Here is a 25838-nt window from a genome sequence, read left to right on the forward strand (position 1 = left end):
GGCAAAGGGGCGGGAGATGGGATAAAGCGTTACGTGCTAGAAATCATAATAAACACACACGCCGCACACACATTATCAGCAAAGTGCAGCGCGTTGTCCATTAGCCGAAGCCAAAAATTAAGTTGATAAATAAAATGGCTAAAAGGGCGGCTCAGCGTGAGAGATGAAAACTGAGCTGAGCCAGCAGCAGCCAGCAGCCAGCAGGCAACAGGACCAGAAGCTGCAAGAGCGCACGTGTCGTCAGTCAAATCGGCAGGCGCCAGCGGCTGTGGCGGGGCCAACCACCAGCAGACAACCACCAGCAGCAACAACAACAACCACAGCAAGAGCAAACAAACTTTGAATTTTGAATTATGGACGAAACGCGAATGCTCTGACCTTGCTTTCAGCCTCATAAGCAACAAAAAACTGATTCAAAATTATGGTAATTGTTTAATATATAAATATATTATATACATATATATTTTTTTGAAATATTTTTTAATGTGAAATAAAATTACATTCATTTTTAAATGTAATAAAAAAAACGGAATAAAAAAAATGTTTTGAAATGAGTGTTGGCTAAATATTAATTTTATATTTTATTGAAATTCTAATTTGCAGAAAAAACTGTTAATTTATTTTGAAATTATTTTTTAAAAATAATATTAAATTTAATATTATTACATATTGACTTAAGAAGGTTGCATTTTTCTTTATTAATGTTCTTATTATTTTTCATTATTTATTTATTATTTTTTTACATTTATGTATTTTTATTATTTATTTTATTATTATTTATTTATTTTTTTCATTTTATTAAAAAATAAATACTATATGCATAAAGCATATGATAAAAACAAATGCTACAAAATTATATTCATTTTAAATAATAAATAAATATATAATGAAAATAAAAATAAAAATAATAATAATTTTAATAAATATTTTTTAGTATTTAAGATAATTTATTTTTTATTTTTTAATCACTTTTTTATACCAAGAAAAAAAAAAACAAAGATTAATTTATTTGCCTTTTCCCAGTTGAGTAATTATTTATATTAATTAAAAGTTTGAAAAATTATCTAAAATAATAAATAAATAAATATATTTCTTTAAATAAACTCTATGTATGTATATGTATAAAGAAAACTTTTTCAGATATATTTTATAAATAAAATAAAAAAATCAATATATATATATATATAATATAATAATTTGTATTATTATATTAATAATAATATAATAATTAATATTAATAATAATTGAATAATTTGTATTATTATATTACATTATATATCATAAAAACTGAATAGATTTACAGTTGATATTAGTTAGAAGGTAGTTTAATGTCATCAAATGCGGCATGCCCCAATTGAATATATACCCTAACAGCGACGCCCACAAATAGGTAAAATCAAAATAATGAGAAGGGCGTCCGCCTAAGAGCTGGGCAGGGCAGGGAACTGGGAACATTTTCGACTCTGAATGTTTTCTGCTTTGATGGTTGCTGCTGCCTTGAGTTTTTTTTTCATCTTTCGACAATATTTTTTTCCCTTTGCTTTCCTGTTGGGGTTACGTGCCGGTAAAAGGCGCAACGAAGTCGTCGCCCGCTGCAGATTAAAAACAATTTCTAGCCGTCGAGCATCTCAATTTGCAGGCTTCCTATTCCAATTGGCCCATGCCCATGCCTATGCCCATGCCAAATGCTGGGCCGCAATGCACTCGACGACGAAGCCTCATAAATACCGAATTAGTTGGTAATTCTATAAGCAACACGCGCCCATTGATGGATTGGCTGGCCAGCCAGGGCCGCTTGCTTGAGTCGTGGGCGCGTGCTAGATAGATAATATGGCAAGGCACGAGCGGCACGAGCGGCAAATTGTATCTGCGAGATACACGCAAGTCGATGCGCATCCAGCGGCAGCGATTGCGGCCGTCGATTTGTGGCACGTGCCGCAAGCTGCGCATGCGACAATTAGCCGCAAATGGCAAATGAATTTTCATATTTAATTATCATAATGAATAGAGGAAGATGAAAAGCTGAGATGGAATTCTTACATCTATCGAGACAATTTGAGAGTCACTACCAAGGATTAAGCACACACACACACACACACGCACACATTATATATATAAAAATATTGCAAGCAAAGCTGAGCTTCATTAAAAGAAAGGCGTGGCAACTGCGCGCCAGTTTATGATCTGAATTAATGGTTTATGATGATGATGGCCGCCGGATTCGCTGACGTTGCGAAAACTGGACAAAAAGGAAATAAAAGCAAAGGCGGCTCGCCCTGTTGACCAGTTGCTGATCCGAGCAGTCGGCGATCGCGTCGCCTGATCGCAGCAGCGGACTCAATCGAATTCCAGGCCAAGGGTCGCGTGCCCGTTAAATGCTGTTTCCCTTTTCTTCTTCTATATACTCTAACTTTGATTAGGTATAGCTGCAGATCAGCTAGATAGAGCCAAAGGCAAAGGATAGATAGATAGATATAGATATATATAGATAGATATAAGATATACGTGTGCTGATTATATGTATATATATATCTTTTGGTATTTATGATTTATATGAATACTACGTCTTAGTAGTTATTTTATGTATATATATATGTATATATTTCGCTCAAATCTAATCATATTTTTGGTTGAGACTCGCGCAAGTGCTCGAAATTGATTTTTTATAGGTTGTTTTCTTCAAAGTTACGCAGGCTTAAATCATATTAAAGTAAACAAATAAGTTTGCAACATAACAAATATGAGCTCAATTAGATAGAAAATATTATGACATTAATGTTTTAGTATGACTTCAGTTATTTGCTTATAAAGGCGTACTTTGAAACATTAATTTTAACAATCATCACAGTCATGACCTTCACGATTGACTCCGCCAGTCGCTAAGGCGCACCAAAAAGCTTCTGGATGAACCCTACTCCAGGTGCGGTAAACCTGCCTATTTCTGGGCTTCATCATTATTTACGTCATGAAATGGATCAAGCGATAGGTTTGACGAACAGAAGCATATCTATAAGGCTTTTAAGACTTAGCGCGATCTCTAGTCTTCTAACTTAGTTTTGTGTATCTATAAAACTAATGAGACTTCAGTTGAAATTTGATATCTAAATTCTCTTAGTTTATATATCACAATTTCTAATTAGTTTTTCAACTTTTTCAGCTCAAAGAATTTTGATATGAAAATGCAGTGTTGAGTCTCAAGTATTTCCAAGCCAAATTAATGAAAAACGTTCTTAAATAAAATTTATATATGCTTATATATATGAGGAGTAGGAAATATAAGTAAATTGTGGGTGGCTTCAATTCCTAGAGGCGTCCTTTGGAGGCGTCAATCAATGCATTGGAAAGTTAATGAGAACTTCTAAGAAAAATGGCAACAAAATCGAGTTCCTATATTCATTTTGTTTACCATTTGGATGCTTGTGGGGCTTCTGTATATTGATTGAACTTTTTCTCAAAAGATTTTCAGAAATTGAAGGCTGATAGCGCTTTGAAGTGGAGCTGCAAGAGCTATTGGGAAGCCTATTTAAGCCGATCTTCAGATTTTGTGCAACCATTTTGAGGGAGCGAAAGACTCGTAGCATTGCTGCTATTGATTTTCACAATTTTCCATGGAATCATTTAACTTTGAAATTGTCAGTTAAGTCTAAGCAAACACCTTACCCAACAGCCCATCTAATGTCCTTCTGCTCTCTGGTAATAACAAATTGTTTACCTTGAGTCATCTAATATAACCAAATATAATATAATGAAAATAGAATTTTATTTGAATCAAAAATGAGTAATCTATCATAATACTTGGATAAAGTCAAATGCTTTTGCCAAAACAACTTGATTTGAAAAGAATCTCTTTCTCTTCCTTTCAACCTCTTTCTCTATCTCTCTCTCCTCTCCCCCTATCGTATCTCCCTCTCTCTCTCTTATAAACTCCCATTCTCTCTTTACCTTTCGCTCTGATCTTAAGCGTACACATCCTCTGTTTGAGCCTTAATTCGGTCCCAGCTTCACCTGAAATTTGAACCCCGCTATAAAAAAAAAAAAGAATTGCATTTTGTTTTTTTTTTTTATATATATTATTCATCTGATCATAGTTTTGTGAACTTTTTACAATTATTTTAGTTAATAATTAAAAAAAAAGAATTAACCAGTTTACTTAAATGTTAGCATATATATATATATATATATATCGTATATATATGTATACACACATATATATATTTGCTCAATATATATTTATATATATATATGTGAGTGTGTCTATACACACGCACACATATATATATACATATAGATATATATATGTATAGTTATATATATAATTATATTCACTTAAATATTATCAACTAATTTTTTATGATCTTCAATTTGTTTTTTGTTTTTATCGACTTTGCTTAAAATTTATTTGCAAAAAAAAATTCACTTATATTTAATTAGTTTCTAGATGTTTTTGTTGTTTCTATTTATAGCGTAATATTGTTTAAGTGTGTGTGTGTGGGTATGTATGCATGTGTGTGTATGTGTGTGTTTTTCAAACAAAATGGATACGCTTAAATTTACAATTAAATTGAACTTAAAACTAAACAAAAAATTAAATTAATAATAAAAAAAAAATATATCTCATCTTCAAGCACATTGAACTAAATATGTATTATATGTGAGTATATATATATGTATATATATATATATACATGTATGTATATAAATGTATATTTATATATATATATATATATATATATGTGTGTGTGTCCTGAAAAATGTTATTCATTTATATATATATATAAATATATTATTTTATAATTTTATAAACGATATTTTTTTTGTTTTTTAGCATATTGTATTATGAACATGTACACACATACATACATACATATATATATATATATATATATATATATATATATATATATATATATATATATATATATATATACATAAATACGTATATATATATATATATATATATATATATATATATTAATATATATACATATATAGCTTTATATATATAAATACTTAAACGTCTTATACTATATATGTACATATATATATATTTCTTTATATATATATATACATATATATATATTCTTCTTCGTTTTTTTTTAGTTTTTTTTTTCAAAAGATTTTTTGACTTTAAGTTGTATATTTTTAAATTTATTTCTTTATAGTTTTGTACATTTTTAAAATTATATTTTATTATAAATATTTTTGCTTGCTTCATTTTGGATTGTGGCATGTTTTCTTCTTTCTTTCTTAAATATACATATATATATGTATATATATATATATATATGTATATATGTATTTGCAATAAAATTCACTATATATATATATGTATATACATATATAGCAACATTATGGAGTCATTGTTATTCCGATTTGGTGGCTTAAGTTCTAATACTTTTTTGCTTTGCTTTGAAAGTCTGAAATGTGAATTCGTTTTGAAGGTGTTTTTCGATTTAAGTTTTCGCTTTTGTTTACATTAATATCCACTATTTATATATATATGCGTGTATATATAAATATGCGTTATATAAAGACGACAAAATGATGCTTTGAACTTTTTAACTTGATGTCACAATGAAATGCATTCGCAATATATTTACATATAATTTTCATTTTATATATATATATATATATATCTATATATATATATTTTGCAAATTTGTTTTGTTTTTCTGTGTTAGCTATGAAATATGATGTTTTATATTTTTTTAAAGAACTGTTTATTATGTATATATATATATTAAAACTTCTATTTATGATATGAGAAGCTGGCCAAGCGGGGCGCTGCGCGACTTTTTGCTAGACAAACAACAGAACTAAAAACGATTTTGTTAAATTTTGTTAAATTTTGTACAAATCGAAGGGAAATTCAAATCGAATCGACACTGATTTGGGCTGAGCTCGCCCCGCCCGTTGAGCCAGCAAAATATTTCAAGAGTCCCTCCACGCACCTCCATGGATATTGCATCCTATATCGCGACTTCGATTTTCCTTTTAGTTGAAAATTAGTTTTCAATTTTCATTTTTCTCGCTTAAAAATTAACGCGAGTTTCAACAAATCTTTTCGGGTGTTCGTTAAGTTTTTAAATGTTTTTTTTTTTTTAATTTTTTAGTTTTTTTTTCTTAGTTTATCACTCATTTACTTCGTTGATCCTGGCGGCTTAAGCTATTATCTATATGTACACATATATATATATATGTATTCCTATATATATGTATATAGATCATACATATATGTATTGCGTGCGCTAATTGTAATACACACACAGAGCAATATTTAAGTGTTAAAAAAAATATATTAACTAGCAAAAAAAAAAAAGAAAAAAATATTTATATATAAATTTTGTTAAATTTTTGCCCCGCACAAGCGTCAGAGAATGCAGCGAGCGCTTGGGGGACAGGTGTCAGTGGTAGAGATATGTATGTGAGGAGTCAACTAGCCATAGCCGGCATGCTCTTGTCCATGCTCCTGTGCCATATCCTGGTGTTGATCCTGCTGCTGCTGCTGCTGCTGCTGCTGTTGCTGCTGCTGCTGCTGCTGTTGTTGCTGCTGTTGCTGTTGCTGTTGCTGGTAGGTCTGCAGCTGCAACTGTGACTGTGGCTGTGGCTGAGGCGAGCGTCCGCTGCTGGCGCTGCTCCCGCCGCTGCCGCCGGAGCTGCTGCAGTACTGGAACAGCAGATTCTACACCATGTTCGCATACTTATCCTGCGGCGACATGTAGTCGAGGCTGTTCTGTGAGAAGGCCTGCGCCGAGACGGTGCCGGTGAACGACGGCGACGGCGACAGGCCAAAGTTCGAGGCGGTGTAGCCCGAGTGGCCCATGTTGTAGTTGACCTGGTTCTGATTGCTGAAGTACTCCATCTGCGAGTAGTAGCTGGGCGCTTGGGCATAGTTGTTCGGATATTGCTGGTACTGGTTGTGCCAGAAGTTGTACGAGTCGTGGTTCGACATGTACGCCGAGTGGGCCGAGTGGTGGGCCGATGCCGACTGCGCGGACTGGGCCGCGTGCGCTGCCGCCGCCGCCGACTGTGGCGACATGGGCGTTATGGGCGGAGAGGGCGTTGTGATGCTGCTGCTGCTGTCCATCGGCGTGATGTTGCCGCCCGGCTGCAGCAGCCGCGGATTGCTGGCCGCCGCCGTGCCATAGATGCTATGATGATGGTGGGCACCCGCGCCGATATCGCCGCCCGCATCCTTCAGCGTGTCGTACGGCGAGCGCAGCGCGTCCCCTGACACGCCGACGCCCACGCCCACGCCCACACCGACGCCGCCGACACCGACGCCGGAGCCATTGCCGCCGACGCCGCCGCTGCCATAGCCGCCGCCCAGATGCTCCTTCTTGCACACAATGCTCACCGGGCTGACCGACGTGGCCGGCGTGGGCAGCAGCGGCGAGGAGTTCTGATGCGCTGCGGTCACATTGAGTGCCGCTGCCGCGGCCGCTGCTGAGAGGTGCACATGCGAGTTGCTTGCACCGCCGCCACCGCCGCCGCCGCCGCCGTGGCTGCCGCTGCTGCTGCTGGGCGTTGAGCCGCCGCCGTTGTTGTTGTTGTTATTGTTGTTGTTGTTGGCACCGCCGGCGCCCGCATTGAGGAAGGAACTGTGATGTGACTTGATGGACTGCGCCGCCGCAACAGCCGCAGCGCTGACAGCGGCCGCCGCCGAGCTGCTCGCATTGCCGCTGGCATTGCTCGAGCTGCTCTGGCCCGATCCGCTCTGTTTCTGGTTCGATTTGTTGCCGCTGTTGTTGCTGTTGTTGTTGTTGTTGCTGCTGGAGCTGTTGTTGTTGCTGCTGCTGTTGTTATTGTTGTTGTTGCGGCCACCATTGCCCGAGCTGCTGCAGCTGCCACTGCCGCTGCCATTCTTGGAGCTGCTCAAACTGTTTGACTGCTGCTGCTGCTGCAGCTGCTGGCGACACTTGGCCCGTCGATTCTTGAACCACACCTGCAATGCATCAAGGAACAAAACGTTAGCAAACCCCAAGCAATTGATCGGCTATACATAAAAGCTAACAAACATGGCCTCAACATGCTTTCCACGAGCTGACCTTCAGCTCTGAGCCCTTGGCTGCTGGAGCTCTCAGCTCGATTTTATAATTTATTTACGATATGCGATAATTTTAATAGAATTTTTATAGATTGGCCATTAGGCTGGAGGCATCAAGGCATTACAAATCGATAGCTCAAGTATCGGAGTGTCACGTGCTGGACGGCAAGTGTTTGCTTAGTCAAGTGTGGGCGGGTGGGCGGTGGGGCGTGCTGGGTGCTGTGTGCTTGCCAGCGGCTGCAATTTTCCCACATCAATTAGTTTGCCGTGCTGACAATGAATAAATTATGCGAGCTGTGAGCTAGGCGGGTCGGGGCGTGGCAGCCGTCGCCCACAACTCAAAACAACAAGTGCAAAAAGTCACGCGCTGCGCCGTCGCCGCCGGCCCAAAAAGCGTACAAAAAATAAAATAGAAAGAAGTTACATCAACAGCCGACGGCGACGAGCTGGAGAGTCCGAAAATTGACTCGATTAAGTTTGTGTGTCGCCCCCTTTTTGCCCATTGGCAGCGCGACCACATGCCACATGCCACATGCCGCAGCCCGAAGACAACAATAAACAGCCCATAAAGCGGCACAGTCGAGCGCAAGGAATTCACTTAGCCTTGTTTGTTATGCTTAAGGGGCTGCAAACAATCCGCTAAGTGCAGGCGGCAGGCACAGCCGGAGTACCCGGAACCTCAGTCAGCCAACCCCAACATCAGTTCGAGCCCAAGCCGACCGCCCGACCGCCCAACCGGGCGGGCGAGCCAAAATGTTGTTTCAGTGATTTGTTATTTGGGGTTGGTGTTGCTTGCTAATGGCTTGTGCTTTGGTAAACAGCAGAATTTATTACCGTGCCGACATAACCAGCCCACCTCCTCGCAGCAGCCAGCCCCTCCCCCAGCCCCCTTTGCGACGCAGTGCTAGAGCGCTTGATGGCATATTTCCCAAAGTTAACACTTGCCACGCGGCGGCTGTGGCCACTCGAGCGTTTCATTGCAGTCCTAACGCAACGTGGCAGGGGCGCCCTTGCTTCGGCTTCAGTCGCCGCTCAATGTGGGTGGGTGGGCGTGGGCTGAGCTACGCACTTGACGAAAAAAGAGCATTAAACAAGGCGTATCAAATTTCATTATTTGTCAGCACCACACAGGACGTCGCCACCCCAGCCCTCCCCCGCCCCCTCTCTCCAGCCCACTCGCCGCTTCAAATTCAATTTCAATTTCCAATTCAATTTTGCATTTTGGAAAATCTACTTTGTGATTTGACTTTGACGTGCATGCGATTTTTCAGTTGCCTTTTATTTATGTTTTCTCTTTTGAAATCGTTTAATGAGCTGCACAAATTTCGTAATATGTTTTTGGGGCCTGGGAATTTTTGCTAGTTTTAGCATAAAATTTTGCTGAACGACGAGTAAAATGTGAAAAATCACATCAATACGAAACTCGACAAAAAAATCTTTAAACGCAAAAAATTTGATTGTGTCCCTAATGAACTTTGGCCAACATCAAAGCGATTCTCTCTCTCACTCTCTCTCTCTTTCTCTCTCTCTCTCTCTCTTTTTCTTTTCTGCAGCTCAGTCTATAATTATAATGTTAATGAAGTTGATTTTAATAGCTTGATTTTCATTGATGTCAAACTCAACGAATCTCATGACAAACGACTGCCCCCTGAATAGCACCAATTGAGACTTGTTCGAGTGGATAATGCGACAGTTGATATACCAAAGATTTCATTCGAATAGCGGAGAAAGCACAGCTAACATCTCAGAACTACGAAAGAGACATAGACACGTGCATGGATGTGGATATGGATATATGGATACATTGAGAGATGTGGATAGGGATAATGATATAGGAATAAATAAAAATATATAAGTAAATATATGGATACGGATACGGATATGAATATGGATAAGGATATTGATATGGATATGGTTATGGATACATATAATTATATATTTATATATATATATATACAGCTTTATCTACACATATTAATAAATGGATATGGATATGGATAAGGATATAGAAAAGGATATTGGTGTGGATATGGATAAGAATATATATAAATATATGTATATACAGTATAACAGGTATATCTATACATATTGAGAAATGGATATGGATAAGGATATTGATATAGGTATGGATAACGATATGGATATGGATATGAGTATTAATATAGATATGGATATGGATATGGATATGGATATGGATATGGATATGGATATGGATATAGATATGGATATGTATATGGATATAGATATGGATATGGATATGAATATGAATAATGATAAAGATATGAATATATATATTGATATGGATAAGGATATGGATATAGTTATATATATATATATATATTTATATCTATACATATGGATATCGATTTAAATATGAATATGAACATGGATAAGGATATGGATAGAGATATGGATATATACATATGCGTATATATATATTATCTACACATATCCAGATATTCTATAGCATATATCTTATAGTCCTATAGATGATTCCATTTCCGCGCGTTCCATAATGCGACTTGAAATTGGCAAAGTGAAGCACTTTTTGTTGTTGGCATTAATCAATGCGAAATTATGCGCGACTTTGCATAATAAACAAATCAATGCGCATTCGTTAAATTCAATTCAGTTGAGTTTTTTATTTAAAAATGTTTTTTTTTCTGTCCTTTAGATGGGAATCTAAAAAGGAATTCGAGTGTGTATTATGTGGCACTGGGAGCATTGAAAAGCGACTGGAAATGTTAATCCGCAATGGGAAAATTAATTTTATAAAACAGCTGTGTGTTACACACACACACACACATACACACACATAGACACATTGGAGTGAAACTTTTCAGTCGTCCTGTGCCACATCCTGGGCCCGTTGCATTGCGCTATCATGCGGCAGCGGCAGTGACAACGAGACAAATCCTTTTATAACAGCGGCAGCATGAAAATTTGAGAGGGGGAAATGGGAAAATGCCAAGCAAAGCAAAGCAAAGCAAAGAGTTGCGAGTTACGAGCTACGAGTTATGCTTGGGATCGGCCACAATTTTGACTATTGGTGCTGCGTAATCCCTCTCATGCCCTCCCTTTCACTCTCGCTGGCTGTCTCGCCTAGGTGCCTGGATCAACTAAAATGGCTGCCTTTGTTGCTGTTGCTGTTGCTGTTGCTGTTGCTGTTGCTGCTGTTGCCGACGAGCAACCGCGAAACTTGGTCGGCTGCTGCTTCAACCCCCGACGGATAAAAATCGAACAGCTGAATCGGAGGTGACAATGGCTTGGCCAGTCCACAGGGTTGGAGGGAGAGGCAGAGCCAGAGGAGGGTGGGGGCAGGCAAGCTCCTGCCTGTGATTTATGACTGCGATGGCAGCCCTCATGCCCGCTGCCGGCGTCCCCCTGCGCCAGGCAGCGCGGCGAATGAAAACATTAGGGCGTAAATGTTTGCTCTGTTCTGGTGCAGATAAGCTGCGTAAAATTATTACGTTATTTGTATTGGTTGCAATCAGCAGCCGCCCACCTCCCCAACCCCTAGGCGGACGCACACTCAGGCACGCCACCCTCCGACCAGCCCTACTGTGCGCTGCCATAAAGATGCCTATCATTCAATTAATATTTGCCCGGGCAAGCGGCGCAGTCGTTAATTTTTGCCATTTGTGAAAAATGATTATTTATGTGCGACGCCCCGACGTGGGCCGCTTCTGGTTGCGCCTGCGATGCCACCGACTGTGGTAGGTGGAGCCATGTGGGGCATTGCCAAGCCGCAGCCAACTAGTTTTGTAGCCGCCGCCACCGCCGCCGCCGCCGCGCCCAGCTTGCTAATTGAGTTGCTTGGCTTCCTTTCGGCTGCCAGGCCAGACAGTCAGACAGTTGCATGCAACACTCGATTTTCATGTGGCTGCCGCTGGCGTCGCACTGTTCGCTGTTCGCTGTTAGCTGTTCGCTGTTCGTTGCTGCTTTTTTCTCTCTTGTTTTTGGTGGCTTTTACGGCTTTTCTAGCTGCCGCTGTAATTCAATATGCGCCACGTTTGTAGGTGTTGCCTCAGCACACACACGGCCACTTGCCACAGTGGTACAAAACCTGATGGCAACTGAAATGCCAGGAAAGTTTCGCCTCTAACTAGATTTTGCTTCTAACATAGCTTATATAGTAAGCATATATCGCTCATGGTTCCCTGATTTGAGGTGGGAGACATCGGAGGTGCACAAATATTAGTGCAACACACTTCAAGCAGCAAGCGCAGCACAGTGCATGCCTCAATCTAGATGTGCCACTGACAACAGTAACAGGATGACTTACAAAGCGAATTGCAAGTGGGAAAAGAAGACGAAAAACACGAATGGAAAATTGTCAATGCACTTTTCCAATGCCGCCCACTCGCCCCCCTCCCCCAGGCGACGTTCGGCGTGTGCATTTCAAAAATCAATTGTGTATGAAACGTAACGGGAACCGTTGGCATGGAATGTGTAAAATCAAATGGAATATCCATTCCATTTGGCCAGTCCTGCTAGGGTCCTGCCTGGGCCGTGTTACGTGTCGTTTTTCACTTGCCGCCGGCCACTGCAGGGGCTTCGCCATGGGCCAACGACCGGGCCAGAGCTGAGCGGCAGGCAGTCAATGTACCTTCCCGGTCACGTCCTGCCGTTGCAGGCCAAAAACCCAACTCTGCAACAACTGCAAACAAATCAATGAACATGTCAACAGAGCGAACGATACATGCGGCTGTGTTTACTCTGGGCATTAGGTGACAATTCTATGCCAAATGATCCTCAATCAAATGCCAAAATGCTGAGATCGGCGAATGCGTGTCGATTTTGGCCATTTGGCAGTTGGGCCGACGGCGCTAGCAGCATGTTTGCTTAGGCCGCAGTCGGCTGTCAACACAGGCAGCGAGGCACCTAAGCAAACAGGCCAGGATCTTGGCGCAAATTGAGTTGTTGCTGCGAATGAGGCAAAAAAAATTAGCGCAAATTATGCGCTGCTAATGCGCAAAGTAAACTCAAATAAAGCAGCGCAGTCTCCTGTGTCCTGTGTCCTGTGTCCCATGTCCCGTGTACCGTCTACCGTCTCTCGTGTAATGTGTCCTCTGTTTGGGCAACCCTCCGAATGATGCGCAGCAAATGCCTTGTGCAAATATAAAAAAGTCGACACTCGTCGTTCATCTTTCCGCCTCTTTTTTCGGGCACATTTGACATTAAAAATATGCCCTGTCTCTAGTCTCTAACTCCCTCTCCCACGCTCTCTCTCTCTCTCTCTCTTCTCGCTCTCTCTCTCTAACTCGCTCACATTTCAAGTCTCTATTTGCATAGCGATTTTCCTTAGGAAAATCTATGCATTTGCAACGCACACGCGCTCCCATATGTCATACCAGTTATACACCAACACACACCAACACCAACACACACACACACACACATGCCAAATGGGGCAATCTGTTGGCTGTTTGTAATTTGTTTGTTTTATGGATTTAGCAACTTTGATTTTCGAGGGCGTCTTTCGACTCGACATATGCTTAATTAAACAATTGCCACTGAGTCTACGCAGTGCAAACACGACTTAAACCAGATAAATACACACGCACGCACACACACACACACACACACACACATGCAGTGCCAAGGGAGCTTCGACTTGCTCACGCACGTTTCAAGGCGTTGAGCCACACAGAATCAAAGTCAATTCCAACTGGCAGCGTCTCATCAAAGAATTGACTTGTTTTTATTTGTAATGCAGCCTTAACTTAAGTTGAAGCTCAAAGAGTTTAGAGTTCAGATAACAGTTCAAAGCTAATGCTGCGATATTTCCATTTGACTTTCAGGCAGATCTCAAGTCTTTAAAGACTTTACAGAGCTTGCTTATGGATCATATATATCATATATATGCCACATATGTTATCATATATATATATTATACATGCCATACATGAGTCTTTGAAGAGTCTGCAGACGAGTCTACACAGTCTACTTATAGATCGTAATGGCATATATTCATACAATTCGTGCATTATATAAAAAAATTTGCTAAAATTCAATTCAATGCAAATGAAATAGGGAATTTAACTGTGACTGCTATGGAATAAAACACTTATCTTTTGATCTAGGGAAACTCAAGTTTCAAGTTACTAAAAAGCTTAAAACTGTTTGACTTTAAGAGTAGACAAAAAGGCAGCTGAAGGCCAAGGCAAGAGAGCAAAGCTTAGTTTCAGCGATTTCAAATCATAGATATATATATCTATGTATATAAAACATTTGCTAGAATGCAAATATTTATATATATATATATAAAATATATGTAAAGAGCTGTCTGACTTGTGCTATTCCTCTTCCAGCTTAGGCTAAAATAAGCAATACAATGCCTCGAGCTTAGCTCGAACTCAACTGACTTCAAGTGACTTAAAGCTATATATTTCGTGTATGCATCCATCTCGTGGCAGTGACTGGGGCTTACCTGTACTCTGGATTCGGGCAAATTGATCTTGAGCGCAACCTCCTCGCGCATGAATATATCCGGGTAGCGTGTCTTGCCGAAGAGCGCCTCCAAAACGTCGAGCTGGGCCCGTGTGAATGTTGTTCGCTCGCGACGCTGTTTTCTCGTGTTGACGCCTGCAAAATGTTGTTTATGGCAAGAAGAAGAGAGACGAGAAAAAAAAAAAAAAAACAAATTAAATTAGCTACCAGTTTGGCCAGCCAGCAAATGCCTAATCAAATGTGCTGAAAGCTGCTTTTTGGGGTGGAGTTTGCCGCTGGAGCTTGGCTCTGGCACATTGCGCATACGCCGCGTGGGCCAGCTTTAATTAACGCATACACACGCAAGATGCCTTTCCCAGTATTTTTCGCCCATTTTTATTTTCTCTCGTTTCGTGTGTTTTTTTTTGTTTCGTTGCAAACCGTTATTCCTAGCAACCCCCGTCGAAATGCCACCCCTAAAAAGCATTTTGTGCTCTGAACCAACCCCGCGCAGCAGCGTCCAAAACTTCTTTTGTGTGTGTGTGTGTGTGTGTATATAATGTATTTATACATATGTAGTGCGTATATAAAGGCATGTGTGTGTCTGTGTGTGTGTGCTAAGCCGCGGCATTGTTTGTTTTTGCCGGGGCAGCCGTTGTCAGTGCGTGTCTGCTGCTGGCTCTGCCTTTGTCCCTGCCTCTGCCTCTGCCTTCACCTCTGCTGCCACTGCTGCTGCTGCTGTTGTCCCAAATATTCATCGTGAGCACCCCTTTTCGAATGCGTACCCCAACCCTCCTGGCAGCACCCTGATCGCGCGCGCTCTCGCTCAGCTACTCTATGCCCATCTCTGTTTGGCTCTATCAAAAATTAATGAGTTAGTCATTTTGGTCATGAATTTTTAAATTGAATAAAAAACTTGGACTCAGCTCAGCTCAGTTGGCTCGCGCGTTGCCTTTGCAGCTGCCGCTTGGCGTTGTTGCCTTTGCTTCTTCTACTTTATTTTTTATTTTGGTTGCTTTCAAAATGGTCGCCAGAGCAGTTGTTGTTGTTGTTGCCTTAAAGCAAAATTAATTGCAATTTGTAGTTTGCCTTTTGCGTGGCACTCGGCAACAGCGCACAACGCGCTTTATTTTTTATTTATTTATTTAAAATATATTTTTATTTATTTTCGCATTGCCCCAAGCCTTGGTGGCCGGCACTGGCATAAGACCTGTTTAATTAACTGCACCTACGTATATTTTTAATGCTTTTTCCCCTCGATTTTTGTCACTTTTTCATAGCTCTGAATGGCACTTATCACGAATATCTCGAGTAATTAGGCTGCCATTATTTGTTCAATTGCATTTTTAATTAACTTTTTAGCTTGGCAGCTAATTTGTTTACTTTGCTTTCGAGCTGCTCTTTTTCGAGCTGAGTTCCGGCTTGCCTAGACCTCCATATATATATATATATATATATATATATATATAGAATAAGATATATGGAATAAAATATTCATATTTCGATTGCTGTTTTCCCAGCGAGCTTCAACTGAGTTATGCAAACTCCTCAATTATATAGATAATTATCGCACTTCAGACGATCCATTCTGGACTTATATAACCTGACAATATCTGCAATCGACAGATTCTGCTATAACTGGGCTCCGAAATCGAAATTGATTACGTGCGATTGTTCGACTTATTATGTATTGCTGCTCTGTATATGTTTTCTTCTGTTTTCTTCTGGTTTCTCTTCTCTTTGGCGTTTGCTTTTCGTTTTCTTTTTCTTATTTTTTTTATTTATTTTGGCATTTTGTAGCATTTTTGTCAGTTTTTTGTCATTTGCAGCGTCACCGAAACGAGACAAATAACTGGAACCTGACAAAAAGCTCAACTCATGCGTTCCCCAGAGCTGCGACGGCCACTTTGGCTTCAGCTCATTATTCATTTTGACAATTCAACTGATAATGATGCAATCGCTGCGAAACGGCATTGAAAAGCATTTTGTGCGACATCGGCATCGGCATCGGCATCGACATCCACCTGTACCCGATCGCCCTGCCATAGCCCACTATATATAGATATATAATGTGAGCCATACCGTTTTTCCATGCACTCCCTCTCTCTCTCTCTCTCTCTCTCTCTCTCGGATTGAGTTATCAGCGCATGCTGCCTGGCCTGGCCAGTTGCATTTATCATTTATCATTTGAGTGGGGCCGCGGCTCCGCAGGCGCCCCAGGCTGCAGCTTTCAGCACATTTGCTCATTTAGTCATTTAGATTTTTTTATTTGTACCAAAATTGTTTTGCGATATTTACCCCACATACCTTGGGAGAACCCAACAGCCTCCAGTCCGTGTGGCAGGCCGAAGGGACCCAAAGATGGCATTGGCATGCCCGGCGGCAGCGGTCCGTGCGGCACCGAGTGGTGCGGATGTGGGCCGCCATAGCTGTGCGGATGCGGGCCCAAATCTCCCGACTTGAGAAAGCCCGCCGCCATCAAGGCTTCCGTTGAGTGCAGCGCCACGTTGATGCTGTTTATGGTGCAACCGGTGATCCTTCAATTGGCCAAATAAGACACGCTCTCACTGATGCCGGCCGATGCTGTGGGCGTGGCGTGGCAGTTGCCAAAACGCCGCTTCAAATGGGCTGGCAGCTAAATGGCGTTTGTCTGCAAGAACACAAATTCAATTCAAATTAAATTATTATTATTATAAAGAGGAATAAGAGTTAAGTCTAATATATATATATAAATATATATATAAATATATATATATATATAAATTTGAGTTGATTCTATGCCCAGCCAATGCTTCGCACTGCCCATATCAAGAACTTTTAATACTTTCTATTCACAATCGAATCACTTAATAATCTCTGCTATGTTTGCCATCTTCTGTGCGGGTCCTTGAGGAGCGACTGCTGCTGCTGCTGCTGCTGCTGCAGTCTCAGCCTCAGCCTCAATTTAGGCCAGATGTGTTATTAATTTGCGTGTGCGCGTGAGCATGTAATTTGGAAGCGTTGTTGGGGTTCGGCTTTGGACAGCGTATGCACATACGTATAGATATATATCTATATAGGGATTCGGGCTCGAGTGGCTGCTGCAATGTTGTATTTGCGGCTTTGGGTTTTGGCTTTGCCGGTTTCCATTTCGCTTGCATTCGGATGCATTGAGCCATGAAAACGACATGACAAAACAAAACAAATTTGTTGTGCTCGGTGCAGGCTACTTTACCCTATATATACATATGTGTGTGTGTGTGTGTCTGCATGTGTGTCGATGGCGTATAGGGTATATGTGACAAATAGCTGGCTGCATTTTCCAATTTCAAAACAATGAGAGACCTCCGAGGTGTCCGTGCTAATCCCGCAATTTCACTGCCTCTCGCTTCTGCGCCTATTTGCCGTCTCATTTGCACTGGGCTTAGATATTGCTAATTTGTATTTTTCGCACGAAACCACCGAAAATAGAAGGAAAGAAAGAAAAAAAGTGGGACAAAAGAGTTTCGAACTCGTCGTACTCGGCATATGAGCATTAAGCCCGGTTCAGCTTGAGGTGAAGGCCGAGCTCGGTCCGGCCTAATCTTAATACCCAAGCCATTGTCCCATCATGCCCAGTGCATGTGCATGTGTGTGTACATGTGTGTGTGTGCACATCCCATTTCGTCCTTTTAGTAAGTGTCTTGCCTAATCCAGCAGCTAAGCACAGATCAAAGATCTTTAAACCGCAAGACTGCCCGAAAACTAAGTCTAGGCGGTGCTCGTTCCCGTTCAAGAACCAAAAGGCGTTATTACACAGTTGGGTAATCTTGCGATAGTAAGACTCTGAGTAAACATTCCTGAGCTGCACAGGATTTGCCAAGCAAGCATACAACATTTGGGCTAAACTAGGGACTAAGCTAACTTTTGTCAATTTGTTGTTTTTAAGAAAACGTTCAGTTAGGCCTTATCGTAGAACAAGTATATTTCAACCTAATGAATAAAATGTATAGAACTAGAGCTATGTTATATAGCAATCGAAGACTATATTTAACAGAACTGTTAATATAGTGTACGAATTTTGATTATCGTCAGTCTAATGACAATGATCTTAAAGATATTTAGAATAATTTAACAAATACTGTTATGTTATATTATTATACTGTTATACTGTTATATTGTTATACTGTTATAATGTTATACTTTTATACTGGTATACTGTAATAATGTTATACTGTTATACGGTTATACTGTTATACTGTTATACTGTTATAATGTTATACTGTTATACTGTTATACTGTTATACTGTTATACTGTTATACTGTTTACTGTTATACTGTTATACTGTTATACTGTTATACTGTTATACTGTTATACTGTTATACTGTTATACTGTTATACTGTTATACTGTTATACTGTTATACTGTTATACTGTTATACTGTTATACTGTTATACTGTTATACTGTTATACTGTTATACTGTTATACTGTTATACTGTTATACTGTTATACTGTTATACTGTTATACTGTTATAATGTTATATGTTATACTGTTATACTGTTATACTGTTATACTGTTATACTGTTATACTGTTATTCTGTCATACTGCTATACTGCTATGCTGATATGCTGCTAAGCTATTATGCCAGATCTATCTGCTTTTTGACTTGGCAAGCATGTGGGCTTGGGGGCAGCTGTGGTTGCGACTGTGTCTGTTTCTGTTTTCAGTCTCTGATTTGCTTTTTGCCAAATGTGGCACATGGGAAGAAAAATAACAAAAAAAAACGAAAAACTAAAAACAAAATCACAACAATATAAAGAGCTACGTGATTTTCTTGACATTCGACGCTGCTGATTATGAAAAATCATGGCAAAAAAGAGCGAAGCAGAAGAAGAAGAGGGAGGCAAAGGCCCCGCTGGCCTTTGTGATGGCGCGCCTCGGGGACTCGATGCGGGGACTCTCGGCGTGTCGCATGGGCCCGAAATCATTTCGGCTCGACATATATCACGTACACGCACTTTCATTAAAAATTCAGTCGGTATACGGTATTCGGCAACTGACAATCTGCATTTTCACTTTCAGTTTCCGGGCGTAGAGCATGTCTCATTGACTTCAATTCAACGATTCAGTTCCATCTTGTTTTGGGTTTGCCTTTCCAATTTTGCTGCTATCCTGTTGGTGTCTATCTGTGTGTGTATGTTTGGCTTATGATTCTTGTAATGCATATGTTGTGTCCCGCCTGCCTCTTGCTCGTAATTACGGTCAAAATAATATTTTCGAACTACTGATAAGTGGCGGACAGCGGCGATCCGAAGGTAAACAGCCTTAGGAAAATAAACAAATCGAACGCTACCGAATCTTTCAACTCAACTGATTGACTCGCTGACTGCCTGACTGACTGACTGACTGACTGAGTGACTAGATGAACATTGGACAACTGTGGACCAGCGCCCGCACTTTAAGTAAACTGGACAACGATCGCACTACTGAAACGGTAGCCCAAGAAGAGCTCTCCCCCCTCTCCCCTCTCTCCATCTCTATTTGTGGCGTTTTTCTGATGGTACCCTGGGAAAGTGTGTAACCAAATGTTGTGATCGTTGTGACGGTGGCTACTGTTAATTTGTGCCATGGGAATATTTTTGTTGTCTTCGACATTTTCAAGTTGATCATTTAATTTTTTCTCTCTTTTTTTTTTTTGGCAAGTTTTGTTCGGTTTTGTTTTGGCCAGCTTTGATTAATGGTTCCAGCTAAACGAATGTGGCATTCAAAGTTAGTTTCAGCATTGACTGTGCCTGTGTGCGTGTGCGTGTGCGTGTGTTTTAGAAAGCGAAAGATGAGCAAAAATCGTAGAGCAAATGCAGTGGAGCCAAGTTCAAAGTCTATCAAACTATCTGTGGCTATTGCCATTCCCGCCAACATATGACAGGCAACATTATTGTGCAACACATTGCCGGAGCCAGCGGCAAATTGCCAAAGATAGCTGCACTCAGACGCAGTTAGCGAGCTGAGCGAGTGCAACCAGCTGTCAAAAGTGCTCACTTGTCACAGTCGCAGTTGCAGTTGCAGTCGCTGCAGTTGCGGCTATTAGCGGCCTTAACAAGCTCTATAACAACTTAATATGTCCAGCCGTGTTTGCTACAGTGCGCTACACAGCTGGTAACAAGTGCCGATCGTGCTGCCAACAAGAAGAAGAAGAAGACGAAGACGCAGCAGCAGCAGCAGCAGCAGCAGAAATGAGCAGATAAATATGAGTTTTTTATGAATTTCGCTGCTGTCAACGGCGAGTGGCTGCAACTTTCTATCGCTTGCAGCACAGTGTAAAAGTGTGAATAACGCAAATGCCTAAGAAACGTTTCTCAGGCTCATTTACATAGCGAACAGCTACTGGAATCTGGTTGGCTGCGACTGAAGCTCCAACTGCGACTGAGAGCCTGAGTGGGTCTGGGACTAAGACTGGCCTAGCATAATAAGCTGTCTGTCGAAAATAATGCAACTTAATAAACGCAACAAAGAACGCGCGGTGGCTCAGGTGGCACGTCCCGAGCTGCCACATTGCAAGCTGGCAACTGGAAAAGGCAGCTCTGACTGCAGTAGACTGAACTGAACTCAACTGAGCTGAACTGAGCAGAGCTGAGCTGAGCTGAACTGAGCTGAACTGGTAGCCAGTTTTGGATCGTGTGCCATTTCTACGCAAATGCATTTTGACATTTAAATTTGCAATTTTCGCATAAAATTATATTTATTTTTCATTAGGGGGGAAATGCAACCTTGCAGCAGCAGCAGCAGCAGCAGCAGCAGCAGCAGCAACTGTTGCTACTGACTGCACTGAGTGACACGCTGACGTTGACGTCCGCTGAAGTTTAATTAACAAACGTGCCAAATAATTGAAAAAGTGTGAAGATTTGACAAGTTTAATACGCATTCAAAATGCGCGCATGGCCTAGAAACCGCTAACTAAACAGCAGCAGCAGTGGCAGTGGCAGCAACAACTATGGCGACAACTTGGCTTTTTAATTAGTTTTCATATTTGCGCTTTTTTTCGCATTTTGTTAATCATATGCATTACACATTTAATTAAATTGACACTTGAGCACGCTGAAACGAGTCTGGATAGACTAGATATATATATATATATGCTTAAAGCTAATAGACATACAGTTAGCATTTTAATCACAAATTGGCCAATGATAGATTGCTCAACAGTTAAGCTAAAAGAAAAACAAGTTGCACTCACACACACACACGGACACACGGACACGTGGACGGGGACAATGCAAATCATGTTTCAGATGCGTTTTTCTATCGAAATGCAAATTGTAAGTTTTATATGTGTTAATTGGCAATCAAATTGGCGTTTCAGCTATTAAATGATCAATTAAAGATTTGCCATGCTCAATAGTTGAATTAAACGTCTGCAGCCAGAGTTCAGATCCGTCTAGAAGGATGATTGCCCCCGCCCCCAATGCCGCACAAAGTCAACTGAAAAATTATAGAAATATTGTGACAACGAGTGTGTGCGAGTGTGTGTGAGACTGTGTGTGAGGGTATGAATGAATGAATGTTGCCTTCGATTCGGACTTGGCTTGTACAAATGATTGCATCATAGTAAAAATAAATCAAACAAACCAACCACACAAATCAATAATAATGCGGTACGGTAATAGAGTAAAGAGCCCTGACTGGGCACAGAGACAGCAATAGCAACAGCAACAGCAACAGCAACAGCAACAGCAACAGCAACAACAATAACAATAACAATAACAACAAAACTTATTATTTGACGCATTGTCAATGTGATCTTGATAGCTGGCCGGTTCGGCATGGTACGGCTCGGGCTGGCCTGGCTCTGACTGATTTCTATTTAAATGGCTTTGTCAACGAAATTCGAGAAGCCAAAAAGACAACTAAAAAGTTTTGGGTACAGCCGCGTAATGAGCAAAGAGTGAAGAGAGATAAAAATTAATAATACAAATAATTGGAAAAAAACGCAATATATAAATAGGTACGCACATATATATACCCATATATATATATAGCTTGCTTTGTGTATGAAGGAAAGAAGTCAATCGAAATGAAATGAAACCTCACTTAAGGCAAGGCGAGGCGACGCCAAGGCGTCACAAGCTGACAAAGACTTGATTCCGTATTAGAGCCCAACGGCGTCGCCGTCGCCGTCGCCGCCTCCGCCTCCATCTCAAACTCCATCACTGATCCAGCTCGACGCAGTGGGTAGGCACAGATTGGGCGTGAGTCGATATATCTATGCTAAACAATGGAGCGCTCTCTGCTCGCCGGTCTGGAAGCTTTGGCTCTCCCAGATAAGCTATCAAAATGTCGCGACGCGATCTTGACTTCAATTCAATTCATGAATTGAAACGGACCAAGTAACGGATGTGGATGTGGATGTGGCTATGAATGAATGAGCTAGCAGAGCTCCGATTCAAATTGAAATTGGCAGCTTGAATTCTTGTTGTTGCTGTTGCTGCGTGGGCGTGAAGCTTGCCTGTTTTTTTTTATGCTTAGCTCTGCTCAGTTTACTGATTTTAGGGCCAGCGCAACAGAATGAATCTGTCTGGGCTGGCGTCTGTCTGTTCTCTCTGACGTTTGCCAGCTGGCAAGCTGGCTGGCTGGCTTTCTGGCCAAAACAAATTGCCTTGCATATTAATTTTAACAAAAAAAAAAACACACACACACAATATCTATGCAAATTAATAATAATACAAAACGATGCGATGAGGCACAGAAATATTAAAAAAAATATATATAAATACATATATATATATATTTATATAAAAGTGTGTGTGTGCCTGCATATGCTAACAGAAAATATGCTCGATGTTTTAATTTATGACCCAGCCGCTTTGAAATTAGCTAATAAAGCGCGGCGGCAACAACAACAACAAGAACAGCCTCAAAGAAATATAAAAATAACCAAAAAGAAGAAGAAGAAGAAAAACTTATCAAAATGTGTGAATAATGTGACCCGAACGGGTCTCTCGAGCAACGCTTCAGTTCGAGAGAGTTTCTTTGGGTTCCATTGTGCGCGCTGCACAGTAGTTTTTGGGGTTCAGGTAGCATATGAATATAGATATGCATAGTTATATTTAGTATGTTAGTTAGTTGTGGATTGCTTTGACTATTCCAATGCTGCTGTTGTTGTTGCCCTTTACCCTCTGCCCTCCGCCTAATTAACAAGCAGTCCAAAAACTGGGCGGCATTAATATGCCCATTAAAATTATGAAAATCCATTTCGGATTCAATGCGCTCTCATATTATGCAGCCATTCCGACTCATCATGGAATTTCCTGTTTAGCCGCAATACAGATTCATCTCAGTTCGCTCCTAGCCTACTTTTCTCTAGACCAACTATAGATCAGTAGTTGACACACACAATTCTGTTGTCCAAGATTGAGTGCACAGTCGCACTACTATTTTTATGAACAAGGCTGTATATGATTATGGGTAAGGGTTATGCACGCTCTTTAAGGCTTAGACTTGAAGTTCTTTTCGGGATAGCTCGATAACTACTATAGGCTTATCCATATATATTCTCAATTCTAATATCAAATATGTCTATCACTATGTCCAGTATTTAGTGCCAACTCGCACTACTATTTTTATGAACAACGCTGCATATGATTATAGTTAAGTACTGTACACGCTCTTTAAAGTCTATACTTGAAGTTCTTTTCGCTATAGCTCGAGAACTATAAGTATTATTGAACTATTTTCTTCATAGCACTATCTATATGTTCTCTATTCTTATATCGAAAATGTTCTTTCTCCAATCAAATTTACCTAACTGTTTGTGAATATTTAAATAGTGTTTGAGCTCTATTAATCTAAGATTAGATTGAACAAAAGCCAAATTCTAATATAAAATAATTAACAAAAACTTTTCTCAAATACATATATTTGCCTACAAGTAAATATAATTCTATGAAATCTGAGCAGTTCCAAAATAATTTGCAATTCTACAAATTAAGTATTTCTCATATTCATTTATTTATCATTTCATATAAAACAAGTAAAGGATCATTGCTTTTTTCGGAGATCTATTAAGAAGCCAAATTTGTGGCCGACGGCAAAAAGCAATGACTTGACATACCAAATCTGGATATCTAAACGAGTAATATCAATATCGAAGAGAACAGGGAAAGATACTAAATTGAAGAACTAAACTATTAAAATAATATTTTAGAGTCTATAGATGGGTGACAAAGGTAATCCGAGAAGACAGAAATACATTCTCTAGCTTAGCTTGGGTACAATGCGTATATCATATCTAGATGATAGGTATAATCCGTGATAGTCGCATTGGAAGGCGTCATTTGGTTAGTTCAGTGAAATATAGGTTATTAGACATTGGTTGTAGTAAGCTTGTTATATATTATATTATATTGATAGATGGCTTTTGCACACATCTGGGAACAGCACTCACCAAAAAAAAAAACACCAATATCGAGGAGCGTGAGCGATTCTCGATGCAGTCACTGTTGGCGTACGGATATTCCAAACGAGCAAAAAAATATAGTGCTTAAGGATATCGGATATCGGATATGTTGGTATTATTGTATAGATCCAATTAATGGTTGCCTGGCATAGGTTGATCGACTCTGATCTGCGGTGCGTTATTCAGTATTCAGTTAATTTGATAGTTGAGTGTTTTGTTGTTGTTTTAGCCAGGTTAAGGATAAATACACTTGCTGCGGCAGACACCAAAAAAACAATGCACAATTTATCGCACGATTTTAGTATCTTTAAGAACTTTTGCTAACGGCTGTTGCTGTTGTTGTTTTCCTTGTTGTTGTTGTTGTTTGGTGTTTTGGATTTTGCACACGCACGTTATTTAAATGTTTGTTGTTTGTTTGTTGTTTTTACTGTGTGTATATGTTGTGTTGGATTTTTGCATATAGCTTTTTGCTTGCTTTTATGCGTATGTGTGTGTGTGTATATTAATGTGTGTGCGTGACACGGCGTTGAAGAAACGCGACGAAATATAACGGTGAACGGTAAACGATTGAACGCTGATTTGAACCAACAACAAAACGAGCGAGCGGAGCGACGAACGCACAACCCGAGCGGCACGAATGTTACTTTGGAACTGATTTTCGTCGTGACACCTTCAATGCGAGCAGCACCAGCAGAAGCAGCGTAAACAGCGTTAACAGCAGCGACCGCGGCAGCAGAAGTCGTTCGACCAGTCCAATTTGTTGTTGTTGCTGACTGCGCTGCCTTTGCCTTTGCTTTTGCTGCTCTCGTCGTCGTATATCGTCGTCGTCAATCGTCAGCAACAGCAACAACAACAAGAGCTCGAGCGACTTCCTTTTTCAACGTACTCACACACTTACAATGAGAGCGAGAGGCCAACGCTTTAGCAATGGCTGACAGCGAACG

The 25838-nt window shown here is 40.3% G+C and overlaps 1 protein-coding gene across 1 annotated transcript; it reads right to left on the reverse strand.

The window, feature by feature from the left end:
• Positions 1-6632: 6632 nt before the first annotated feature.
• Positions 6633-24950, reverse strand: LOC111604738 (homeotic protein ocelliless). The gene is made up of 4 exons (XM_023322911.2): positions 24883-24950; positions 16778-17129; positions 14481-14635; positions 6633-7945 (listed from the first exon to the last, which is right to left on the reverse strand). The coding sequence occupies exons 2-4, from the start codon at positions 16956-16958 to the stop codon at positions 6683-6685; spliced, it is 1599 nt and encodes a 532-aa protein (XP_023178679.1). The 5' UTR covers positions 16959-17129; positions 24883-24950; the 3' UTR covers positions 6633-6682.
• Positions 24951-25838: the final 888 nt, after the last annotated feature.

Source organism: Drosophila hydei, unplaced genomic scaffold (assembly GCF_003285905.1).
Source record: "Drosophila hydei strain 15085-1641.00,03,60 unplaced genomic scaffold, DhydRS2 tig00000250-arrow-arrow-pilon, whole genome shotgun sequence".
Lineage (NCBI taxonomy): Eukaryota > Metazoa > Arthropoda > Insecta > Diptera > Drosophilidae > Drosophila > Drosophila hydei.